This window comes from Electrophorus electricus, chromosome 1, assembly GCF_013358815.1.
Source record: "Electrophorus electricus isolate fEleEle1 chromosome 1, fEleEle1.pri, whole genome shotgun sequence".
NCBI lineage: Eukaryota > Metazoa > Chordata > Actinopteri > Gymnotiformes > Gymnotidae > Electrophorus > Electrophorus electricus.
In genome coordinates, this window is record NC_049535.1 from 10,252,501 (window position 1) to 10,263,871 (window position 11,371).

General features: G+C 49.5%; 2 protein-coding genes across 2 annotated transcripts in view; one reads left to right on the forward strand and one right to left on the reverse strand.

The window, feature by feature from the left end:
- The window catches only part of desmb (desmin b), a 4,635-nt gene extending 2,115 nt beyond the window's left edge, over window positions 1–2,520 (reverse strand). Inside the window, exons 1-3 of the mRNA XM_035526297.1 lie at window positions 1,861–2,520; window positions 587–647; window positions 331–426 (exon numbers count right to left, since the gene is read on the reverse strand). Coding sequence (XP_035382190.1) covers window positions 331–426; window positions 587–647; window positions 1,861–2,450 — 747 coding nt within the window. The 5' untranslated portion in view covers window positions 2,451–2,520. The remainder of the gene's footprint in view (window positions 1–330; window positions 427–586; window positions 648–1,860) is intronic.
- Window positions 2,521–5,577: 3,057 nt separating this feature from the next.
- dnpep (aspartyl aminopeptidase) lies at window positions 5,578–11,347 on the forward strand. Its single transcript, XM_027004717.2, has 16 exons — window positions 5,578–5,649; window positions 5,753–5,923; window positions 6,202–6,291; window positions 6,675–6,763; window positions 6,906–7,019; window positions 7,705–7,830; window positions 7,921–8,045; window positions 8,131–8,215; window positions 8,298–8,405; window positions 8,556–8,633; window positions 8,730–8,810; window positions 9,033–9,193; window positions 9,522–9,561; window positions 9,643–9,744; window positions 10,756–10,923; window positions 11,142–11,347. The coding sequence occupies exons 3-16, from the start codon at window positions 6,210–6,212 to the stop codon at window positions 11,190–11,192; spliced, it is 1,410 nt and encodes a 469-aa protein (XP_026860518.1). The 5' UTR covers window positions 5,578–5,649; window positions 5,753–5,923; window positions 6,202–6,209; the 3' UTR covers window positions 11,193–11,347.
- Window positions 11,348–11,371: the final 24 nt, after the last annotated feature.

The following is an 11,371-nucleotide window of genomic DNA, read 5'->3' on the forward strand; positions in this document are numbered from 1 at the left end:
GTGTGTGTGTGTGTGTGTGTGTGTGTGTGTGTGTGTGTGTGTGTGTGTGTGTGTGTGTGTGTGTGCTAATAACCCATGTATGCCATGGTGATAATGAGGAACATGTCAGGCTCTCTAACACATGCGCATGTGTACATTTAGTCCATTAACAGCAGCCTGTCACGCTGCTTTTGAGAGCAGCTGTCATTTCCAGGAACAGATCACAGTCCTATAATTAAGCATTGAGAATCACGTGCATCACACACTGCTAGGAAGTGTGTGTGTGTGTGTGTGTGTGTGTGTGTGTGTGTGTGTGTGTGTGTGTGTGTGTGTGTGTGCGTGCGTGTGTACCTCTTCATGGATCTTCTTGAGGAAGGCGATTTCCTCTTGCAGAGTCTCAATGCGCCTCTCTAGGTCCAGGCGTGCCAGCGTAGCTGCGTCCACGTCCTGGTGTGACATTTAGTCAGAAAAATCTGATCATTTTGCAGTGCACTATAATAACAACAACCACAATGTTCAAATAAATAATGATGTCAGCAGACAAACAAGAGGAGATAATGTTCTGTCGTGCGTTTAAGAGTGAGGTGGGTGTGGGGGGGGATCTCACAGCTCGGAATGCAGCCAGACTGTTCTCTGCCTCCTCTCTCTGGACGATCTCCTCCTGAAGTCTGCACAGATAGCAAGCCACGATTTATGAAAGCCGCCTCGTTCCTACCCTTTTATAGAGGCAGACACCCTCGTCCTCGCTCACTCACACACGCGCACACACACACACGTTACCCTCCTACGCCAGGCAGGAAGAAAGCTGAGGTCATGTAAACTGCATGCGCTTTATTGCATACTAGGGTTAACTCTAACTCCTAACCCTTGGCCCTGAACCCTAACCCTTAACCCCTTTCCTATAACCCCTAACCCTTCCTCCTGAAGCACTCCTCATAATGAGGAGGAGCGGAGGAGAGCAATCAGGCCTACCTCACCTCACCTCACCTCAATACAGCAGTAGTCAGGCCTACACACACACCCTCACCTCACCTTACCTCAGCACAGCAGTAGTCAGGCCTACACACACACCCTCACCTCACCTCACCTCAGTACTGCAGTAGTTAGGCCTACACACACATCCCTCACCTCACCTCATACCACAGTAGCTGCAGTGTGTGGTACTGCCACATGATGGTGCTAACCCTTGTCCTTAGCGGCCTATCGTAGCGTCGCTGAGCTGTGACAGCTGACCCTTCAGGGCTGCCTGAACATTGGATGTCTCCACCCAGCACTGTGTCATCATGGGACCAATGCTGCTTCTAAATATAGTGCTGTCTTTAGCCCCAGCAACCAAACACTCCATGAAAATCACAGCACGATGATACATGTATTACACACAAACACACACATTACATCTGTGGGCTTTCTCATGACTGCTTTACAGACCATCATACAAAAATAACTTTGGATGTGATAAGCTTGTGTCTGTAATAACTCATGAGCCGCTGTTCTTGTAAAAGTAATACAGTTTTACGTGGTGCAGTAGTTCGCAGCCCCAGTGAGAGTGTGTGGTATCACAGCCCCAGGTACTGGTTTAGAAGGAGCAGGACTTTCTATGTGTGTGTCACCCCTGCTGTGTCAGTGTTGGGGAAACAGGGGGGGTGTGTCTGTGAATGCCAACATCTCTTATCATCTACATAGAAACATGATGTCTGTACACAAACATACATTCATATGGCACACAAACACTCACGCTCACACACAGAACACATTCTCTCTTTCACATGTATAAACCCAGACTTCCTTATTAAACCCCATTTACTGAACAGGTCAAAGATCAATGTCTCAGCCATGCATTTTCCCTCCCTCGTCCCGCCAACTGGCCATGCCTTCCTGTACCTCAGTTTGAGCTTCTGCAGGTCATCGGCCAGGTTGTCCCGCTCTACCTCCACGCGGGACCTCTGGTTGGTCACGACCTCCACCTGCCGGCGGAGTTCACGCATCTCTTCCTCGTAGAGGTCTGCGATGCGGGTGGGCTCGCGGCCCCTCAGCCGCTCCACTTCCACACTCAGCGCCTGGTTCTGCTGCTCCAGGAAGCGCACCTTCTCGATGTAGCTGGCAAAGCGGTCGTTCAGGTGCTGCAGCTCAGCCTTCTCGTTGGTGCGCGTGTGCAGGAACTCCTGGTTGAGGGCATCGGCCAAGGTGAAGTCCAGCGTCTCCCCCAGGCCGGCGGAGCAGGAGCGCGGGACGGCGGAGGCCAGGTTGGGCACGCTGAAGGAGGAGGCCCGGTAGCTCCCGAAGCCTGGTGAGGCCGAGGATGTCTTGGAGACCTCATAGACGCGGGAACTAACGCGAGAGCCGCCAGCCGAGCCGCCCAGAGAGCTGTGGGCGAAGGCAGCGCGAGACATGGGCGGCGTGGCGAAACCCGGACCGCCAAACGTGCGGCGGTACGAGGAGGATTGGGAGGAGGCGTACGAGGAGCGGCTCATCTCGGCAGGGAAGGGCTGGCCTCACACACGAGCACACACTTCCCAGAGGAGACAGACAGGAGTGAGGGGAGGACCAGCTCAGCGGGGGTATTAGTAGAAGGCAAACCCCCTCCCCAAGAGTGCTTGGACTGACCCGCCCCAAACTGACCCATCCCCTCTCAACCCATTCTCCTCTACTTCTCTCTCCCTTCCTCAGCCCAGATTCCTCTCTGTAGCCCTTATCAACTCCTCCTTGCTTTTTCCATTTTCCATTCTCTCTCTCTCCCTCTCTCTCTCCCTCTCTCTTCAGCTGTTCCTTGTTCGTAGTCAGGTATGTGTGTATTCCAGTGCTGTAAAGAAGAGCCTACCAGCATTGAATTCAGACAGGAACAACTTTCCTTACACAGGCTCATATGTGTTTTAGCATCTGCCCCATAAATCACAACATCCCAAACTATTCTGGTATGGTGAGGATTAGGGAATTATGTGATGTCATAACCCATAATCCAGGGTAAATTGTCTACAATAATAAATTGTCTTCTATATGGACAAAAAGTGTCTGTATCTTCTAATGCTTTTTTCCTTATTCCCTTACAAGGGTTGCATGCCCTATTAAAGTGACTGCCACTGGCAGAAAGCTGCATTTGTTTTGTAAGGAGCAGGAGTGACTGTCATTCTCATGGCTTGACATCACACTCCATAGAGGTGCTGATTGCCTCTCCACCACCGACCTCACGTTGCTGGGACGTAGCTGCAGTCGAACAAGCCACTTGGGACCAGACGTCGGTCTGACTTGCCTTAAAAAGGAAAGGCATGAGCCAGAAAAGAGGACCTCGAGATGGCTGCAGTGTCTCCATGACGACTAGTAGTCGCAGGACTCAGCCTCCACTTACGGAAACACGGAAATCCACGTCTCTGCTATGGATGATGACCTAACAACCTAATGACCTAATGACCTACGAACAGCAGAGCCTCAGGGGTCAAATGAAGCTTCGGGACAAAGCCTGGGGAGTGTGGGTCAGACTGATGGTGCGGTCCTTGGGTCTGGTGTGGTCAGACTGATGGTGGGGTCTGTGGGTCTGCTGGGGTCAGACTCGTGGTGCGGTCTGTGGGTCTGGTGGGGTCAGACTCATGGTGGGATCTGTGGGTCTGGTGTGGGTCAAACTGATGGTGGGGTCCGTGGGTCTGGTATGGGCAGACTCACGGTGGGGTCTGTGGGTCTGGTGTGGTCAGACTCATGGTGGGATCTGTGGGTGTGGTGTAGCTGCTCTCCTCACATCTGTTTGTTGGGGAAACACAGTAGATGCTACTGGCGAAGTGTAATGATCAAATAAGGGAGATGTAGAGCTGGAACAGCTCATAGGCGGTAATCTGTTTACAGTCGGCCATATTTAAAGCCTTAGAATTCCACCATCACAAAAACTTCTCTGGAAATACTCAAGCAGGAGATCAGAGGTGACAGAGGATATAAACTCTCTCTCTCCCTCTCTTCCCCCTCTCTTCTCTCTCTCTCTCTCTCTCTCTTCTCTTCCATATCCTCCTCTCTCATCTCTATATAAGGTAGAACAATTCTCTAACGCTTAGCTTATGGGCATACGGTGGAGGTCTTGGTGAGAAATAAAGCTATATGCCAAAATGCTTATAAATAATAACAGTGGATGTGAACTTCCAAAGAACCAGGCGACACTTGATCATCCTGACAGAACAGCCTCGCCTGTTCCATACTGCAGACAAGCACGCGTCCGCACACACAGGCTGGATCGCTTCCTGTACGACCAGAGAACGGATTCCTATGCCAGGAAGTAATGTTAATCAACGTGTGACCTTTTTTAAAAATCTGATGACATTATTTAGTAGAAGGTCTTTGAGCAGCAGAACATCCGCTGGTGAAAGAATCAGGACTTCTGCTGGTGTCAGGACCTCTGAGAGTGTTGGTGTCAAGACTGACTGTTACTGCACTACTGACATATTTACATTTACATTTATGGCATTTAGCAGACGTGCTTATCCAGAGCGACTTACAAAGTGCTTTGTCATTTCGTCATAGATACATCCTAGTACAGTACAGTAGGTTAGAGTCTAATATACCACTGATCTACAACACTGTAGAAAGGCAGGGATCTCTGCTGATGACTAGAAGTACAAATACATAAGGTCTCTCTTAAACAATGATAAGTGCTATAAACAATAAATACTAGAGTTTGTAGACAACATCAGTGTAATAAACAATACCCTACAATCAGTACTAATTTAGTCAGTCAATATAGGAGCAGGGTGAGTGGTCATTTAAATACTCCAGGAATAGACGGGTCTTCAGTCTGCGTTTGAAGACTGCAAGGGACTCTGCTGCCCAGACGGCAAGTGGGAGTTCATTGCACCATCCAGGTCACAGAATAGTCTCAATGCTTGTCTTCCATGAGACCTGAAGCATGGTGTTTCAAGCCGAGCCATACTTGAGGTTGTAAGTACTCGAGGTACAGATCGGGCTTTGACCATTGACCTCATGTATGGAGGGGCTGGTCCATTTTCGGCTTTGTAGGCTAACATCAATGTTTTAAATCTGATGCGTGTGTGTATGCAGCTACAGGAAGCCAATGAAGGGAGTGCAGCAGTGGAGTGACGTGTGTGAACTCCAGAAGATTAAAGACCAGTCGTGCTGCTGCATTCTGGACAAGTTGTAGAGGTTTGATGGTTCTTGGAAGAAGACCAGCAAGTAGCGAGTCGCAGTAGTCGAGTTTTGACATGTCAATTTACAGCATTTAGCTTTGAGATCACAAGAAACTGCACAAACACCTGGGCAGCTTCCTGCGAGAGGAAGGGCCGAATCCTTCGTATGTTACTATGGAGAAATCTGCAAGACCAGGTTAGATTAGAAACATGAGTTGAGAACGACAACTGGTTGTCCAATTTTATGCCCAGGCTACAGGCAGCTTCGGATAATCACTGACTGTAGCTTGATTGCAATTGCTTCCAAAATTACAGATCTGCCTAGTTCCCTGACATACTGTGTGTGTGGGGGCGGGGGGTGAATGTGTACAGCTCATGTTTCTAAATATTCTACAGCATCCAAGCAACAGCGTACAAACACAGATATACGAGCGCTGAAGTGGGTGCTTGTTTAATATTGTGGGCGTATTAGATGCTGCACTTACTCCAGTAAACACGAGGCTGCTGCTCTGGATAGAATCTGTTCTGATGCATCATGGTTTAACAGAACATGGTTTGTGGTTTGCAGACAGATAACAGTGAACGTTTCTCTCCCATCCTTCAAGCTCTAGCCCAAAGAAAACTGTCTCTTTCTTTTTTTTTTTTTTGCAAACTAGCTAGAAAATCAAACGTATGTGTGCCGTTGCTGTAGGACCTCCAGACACTAGAGGGCAGAGGTTTGCCTGTCTGGTGACGAAGCTGCATACCGAGCTACTTATATGTCGAGCGGACTTCCCGGTTTCACGCGACTGTCCGGGGTTGTAAATCTGTGCGGTGCGTTTCTGCAGGTGAGTTTGTAAAAGCTGGCGCTCCTATCACAACCCTAACACGAGACTTTAAATAAGATTTCGTGTCCAGCAGAGGCGCGAGCTTGGTTGACTTTAACCACATTAGCGGGCGCTGGCTAATGTCTGTACATGCTCCATAACGCTCAGATGTGCTCATATTTGACATTTCTGACCATTCAGCAGTCAGTGAACATTTCTCACACTCGGACAGTGTGGGCGGGTCGCTCGTTTGCTGGCTTTCTAACCCGAGTAACACTACTTCTGTGCTCTGTTCTCAGTCCTGGCCATGAAGACGTCCAGGGACGCTGTCCAGGCTGCTGCCAGGGAACTGCTCAACTTCATCAGCCGCGGAGTGTCGCCCTATCATGGTAAGAGCTGAAGGGGGTTACAGCTGGACTACGCATCACCTCCCCTCATGCCAAACACAATGCTTCTAAATGCTTCGCTCTACATGCCAGTGGACACTGTGTTTGTTTAAAGATATGTAGAAGTTTCCAGACTGCCTTAGAAGAATCAGATATTTGTATTGTGGACATTGTCTCTGATGAACCATTTGGTATTCCTGAAGACTTGGTCATTTCCTGATATGTGGCACAGCTGGTTGTCTTGGGAGGGATTAATTACAGATTCAAATACATCAGTCTTCTACTGATCTCTCTCTCTCTCTCTCTCTCTCTCTCTCTCTCTCTCTCTCTGTGTATCTTTCTTTAACTCCCTGCCCGCATTCTTTTTTTTCTTTTTTTTTTTGTAGTGGTGGAAGAGTGCAAGACTCGGCTTTTAAAAGCAGGATTTACAGAGCTGAAAGAGTCTGATCACTGGGAAATCAAACCAGCAAACAAGGTGTGTGCGCCTTTAGAACTATGCCCTGTACACATTAATAAATACCATACTGATCCATCTGATAACGCACGTCTCACCACTTTTGGTCGTGAAGCGCTTGTTCCTCTTTGACCTTTGGCCTTTTTGTTTCTGCTTCCTATAGTATTTTGTGACCCGGAACTACTCCACCATCATTGCCTTTGCGGTTGGTGGCCTGTACCAACCAGGAAATGGTTTCTCCATGATTGGAGCCCACACAGACAGCCCCTGTCTGAAGGTGAGACAGCCTACAGCACACAGACAGCCCCAGTCTGAGGGTGAGACAGCCTACAGCACACAGACAGCCCCAGTCTGAGGGTGAGACAGCCTACAGCACACAGACAGCCCCAGTCTGAGGGTGAGACAGCCTACAGCACACAGACAGCCCCAGTCTGAGGGTGAGACAGCCTACAGCACACAGACAGCCCCAGTCTGAGGGTGAGACAGCCTACAGCACACAGACAGCCCCAGTCTGAGGGTGAGACAGCCTACAGCACACAGACAGCCCCAGTCTGAGGGTGAGACAGCCTACAGCACACAGACAGCCCCAGTCTGAGGGTGAGACAGCCTACAGCACACAGACAGCCCCAGTCTGAGGGTGAGACAGCCTACAGCACACAGACAGCCCCAGTCTGAGGGTGAGACAGCCTACAGCACACAGACAGCCCCAGTCTGAGGGTGAGACAGCCTACAGCACACAGACAGCCCCAGTCTGAGGGTGAGACAGCCTACAGCACACAGACAGCCCCAGTCTGAGGGTGAGACAGCCTACAGCACACAGACAGCCCCAGTCTGAGGGTGTTGCCTATAGTCAATATATGTCCTGTTAGTGTCACCTGTGAGAGGGGGAGTGGAGGAAGACTGCTGAAGTGTGTGTGTGTGTGTGTGTGTGTGTGTGTGTGTGTGTGTGCTCGCGCGCGCAGGTAAAGCCCCGCTCCAGAAAGACGAGGCTGGGCTGTCTGCAGGTCGGTGTGGAATGCTATGGCGGAGGAATCTGGAGCACCTGGTTTGATCGGGATCTGACTGTGGCTGGTCGTGTCATGGTCAAGGTACAGCCTCTGATGGGGCACATCTCACACTAGGTTATAAGCTCATAAACACATCCAAACATGTTTAATGGTGTGTGTGTGTTTGTTTAGAGTGGCGGTAAGCTGGTACATCGTCTTGTACACATCCAGCGTCCCATTCTGCGGATCCCTCACTTGGCCATTCACCTTCAGAGGGACATCAATGACTCGTTTGGCCCCAACAAGGAGAACCACCTGTGAGTAGAGGGCTGGGGGCAGGCGGCATGTGGGGGATGTGTGAGACGGTGGATCACTCTGCGTGTGTGTGTGATTTTGGCTCAGGGTGCCTCTCCTGGCCACTGTGGTTCAGGAGGAGTTGGAGACAGGCTCTACTGTTTCTGGAGATGCTTCAACCACAACAACTACAGTAGGACCCCCCACCCCCCTTAAATGTTCCACTCCAATGTTGCTGTGGGTACACAGCCTGGTCTCCATGTGTTTCTTCCTAGACGGAGAAGCACCACCCAGCACTGGTGCGCCTGCTCTGTGCAGATCTGGGCCTGGAGCCTGATGCCCTGCTGGACTTTGAGCTCTGCCTGGCAGACACGCAGCCTGGGGTGGGTGCAGGGTCTGCCTGCCTGGGGCGTGTCTGGAGGGGTAAATGATCACGGGCCATGACATCATATTCAGGTGTGTGTGTGTGTGTGTGTGTGTGTGTGTGTGTGTGTGTGTGTGTGTGTGTGTGTGTGTGTGCGCGCACTTCACAGGTCCTAGGTGGTGTGTATGAGGAGTTCATCTTTTCTCCTCGTCTCGACAACCTTCACAGCTCCTACTGTGCTCTGACGGTGTGTTTAACGTCTTTAGTTTCTTCCGAGCTCTCGGCATACAGCTTTTCTGTCTGAGCGTTAAGCTCTGTTACGGTGTGTCCACATCTCTTCCAGGCCCTGATAGACTCCAGCACAAGTGCCTCTCTGTCCGCAGAGACCAACATCCGTATGATCACCCTATATGACAACGAAGAGGTATTTTAATTCGTTTGTTTCGTTTTAGACTTTATATTAAAACTTGGGTCATTTCGCAGAACGTGTGTTAGTGTCATGTGATTGTTGTGTTTCAGTTGGTCATGGCATCTTTGAGATCTGCAATAATGTTTTCAGTCAGCACAGTTTTTCTGTGGAATCAAGTAGAGAACCAAATGTTAATTCGGTGTTTGATTCTCTGTCTACCTTCCCCTTGACCTGCAGGTGGGGTCAGAGAGCGCTCAGGGTGCACAATCGAACCTGACGGAGATGATTCTACAGCGCCTGGCGGCCGGCTCTAGCAACCCGACCGCCTTGCAGGAGGCCATGCCCCTCTCCTTCATGATCAGTGCTGACATGGCCCACGCCCTGCACCCCAACTATCAGTCAGTCGCTATGGGAACCCGGTGCATCACAGAAACATGTTGAACATGGCAATAGAAAGTCAGGGTTGGGTAGAAGCTCTGATCTCTCCAGCCATGAATGTTTAATCTCAGATGTGTGTTCTCGCCTGTGGGATTAATAATCTGCCCATCTCATTGCACAAATGTGTGGGTTATAAAAGAATCATAACTAAGTATTACACACATTCACAGTACGTAATGACAGGATATCGAAGGAAATGAGGGAGACGTGAAAGGAAGTGATTCTGCGGTCTGCACAGGAACACAGCCCCTGGGTTGTAATGTTTTCATTATGTTTATTGCCACACAGAGAGAAACATGAGGAGAATCACAGACCAGCTTTCCATAAGGTGTGAACATCTCCTCCATCCCCCCCCACACACACACGTGTCATTTTGCCTTTCATGCTGATTTGATCTCTTGTGGTCCAGGGTCCAGTCATAAAGTTTAACAGTAACCAGCGATATGCCTCCACTGCTGTAACTGCCTCCATCCTACGGGAGATCGCAGGGAGGGTGGAGGTGCCTCTTCAGGTACTTTTATTAATAATAATAATAATAATAATAATAATAATAATATTATGCTATATTTATCTAGCACTTCTCTCAAACTCAAGGGCGCTTTACAAACAGAACTCTGCTTTTATAATCATCTCACACAATGCAGCAGCCTGTTTGCGCACATTGTACTCTCAATCAGAAACACACATGTATACATACATATACATACCAATGTGTACATGTTTTATACCCTTCTGTCCAGCTCCACCTCACTCTGGTCCTCGCGAGGTGAGAGGGGGGCTAGTGTTCAATGTGATGGTGCTGTTCTCAATTTTGTGAGCAACGTAGTGCCTTGTACAGAATGTAAAGATACATGGTCAGAAACAGACTTGCTCTGGTCAAGACAGAAGGTCTGGGATTTGACTTTAGTAATTTTCTAGATCTGTATGTAACAGAGAGAGTGTGGAAAATATTGGTGTTTCCAGACTATTCTGTTTTGTAAAATATAAACTTCAGAATTTTTAAATTGATCATCTGGCCCTGGTCTGCAGTCTGCGTCCCCTGTGCGGAAATTCCAGCCTGCCGGCAGGCCCTGGTCTGCATCCTGCTTCTGGTTCCCTCCTCCACCCTCATGGTCTCAGTATGTGGTGGGCTTTCAGCCAACTCCTCCAGTCAGAACAGGACATGCTGACTTTCTCTTACGTATACAGAACACTTCACTCTTCCTTGCAGTGTAAAAAAAGCAGTGTAAACACACTCAGTTCTAAAGTGAAATATGTTTCTCATTGTCTGTTAAAATCATAACATACTGTGTCTTAAATGACACAGTAAAGAACAGGTTTGACAGTCCTGCCCCACTGAGTCCCGCCGCTTACAGAGACATGCACCTGCAGCTACGCTCCTCACACGCCACCAGATCAGTTTCAACAGTGCGTTCACAAAGGCCTCTAGCCCCTTCTGGAAGGATGAAAAAAGAATATCGAAATAAACAGTTAAGAAGTGACCACTTTAAGACTGATGAGTCACTTGTCTCATGTGTCTCAGGACGTGATGGTGCGGAACGACTGTCCTTGCGGGACGACCATCGGGCCTATCCTGGCAGCCAAGCTCGGCATCCCGGTGCTGGACCTCGGCGCGCCACAGCTAGCCATGCACTCCATCAGGGAGATGTGCTGCACCTCGGGGGTGCTCCACACCACCACCCTCTTCAAGGTCACGCTCGCGTCCTGCATCCTGGCAGCTCTGTGCCAGACTGGTTTAAGTGGGAGAGTGTTTGGGCTGTGGTTCCTCTCAAATTTTTTTTTTTACCAGTTCAGCCTTTCAAAGGGGGCAGCGCATGTCATTCCTAACCTTACACAATGGCGTTCACTAATGTTTCAGGGTGGGGTAGTGTTGCCGATATATTGAATGCCCCTCTCCCTCTTCTGCAGGGCTTCTTTGAACAATTCCCGGCTGTGAGGAGGCTGGTGGTGGTGGACTAGACATCATATGTTGATCAGGCGGCCAGAGGCGCGTGAGGTCTGTTTCCTTCTCGCGCTGGTGCCTTCGAAGCCATCAGCGCGGGAGCGACCCTGCTGAGCCTCTGGAGTGTGTTTTAAGTGCGACAATAAATCAGTTAATTGCGCCCGTGTTCCCACTTTCTCGTCTCCTGTGTTGTTGG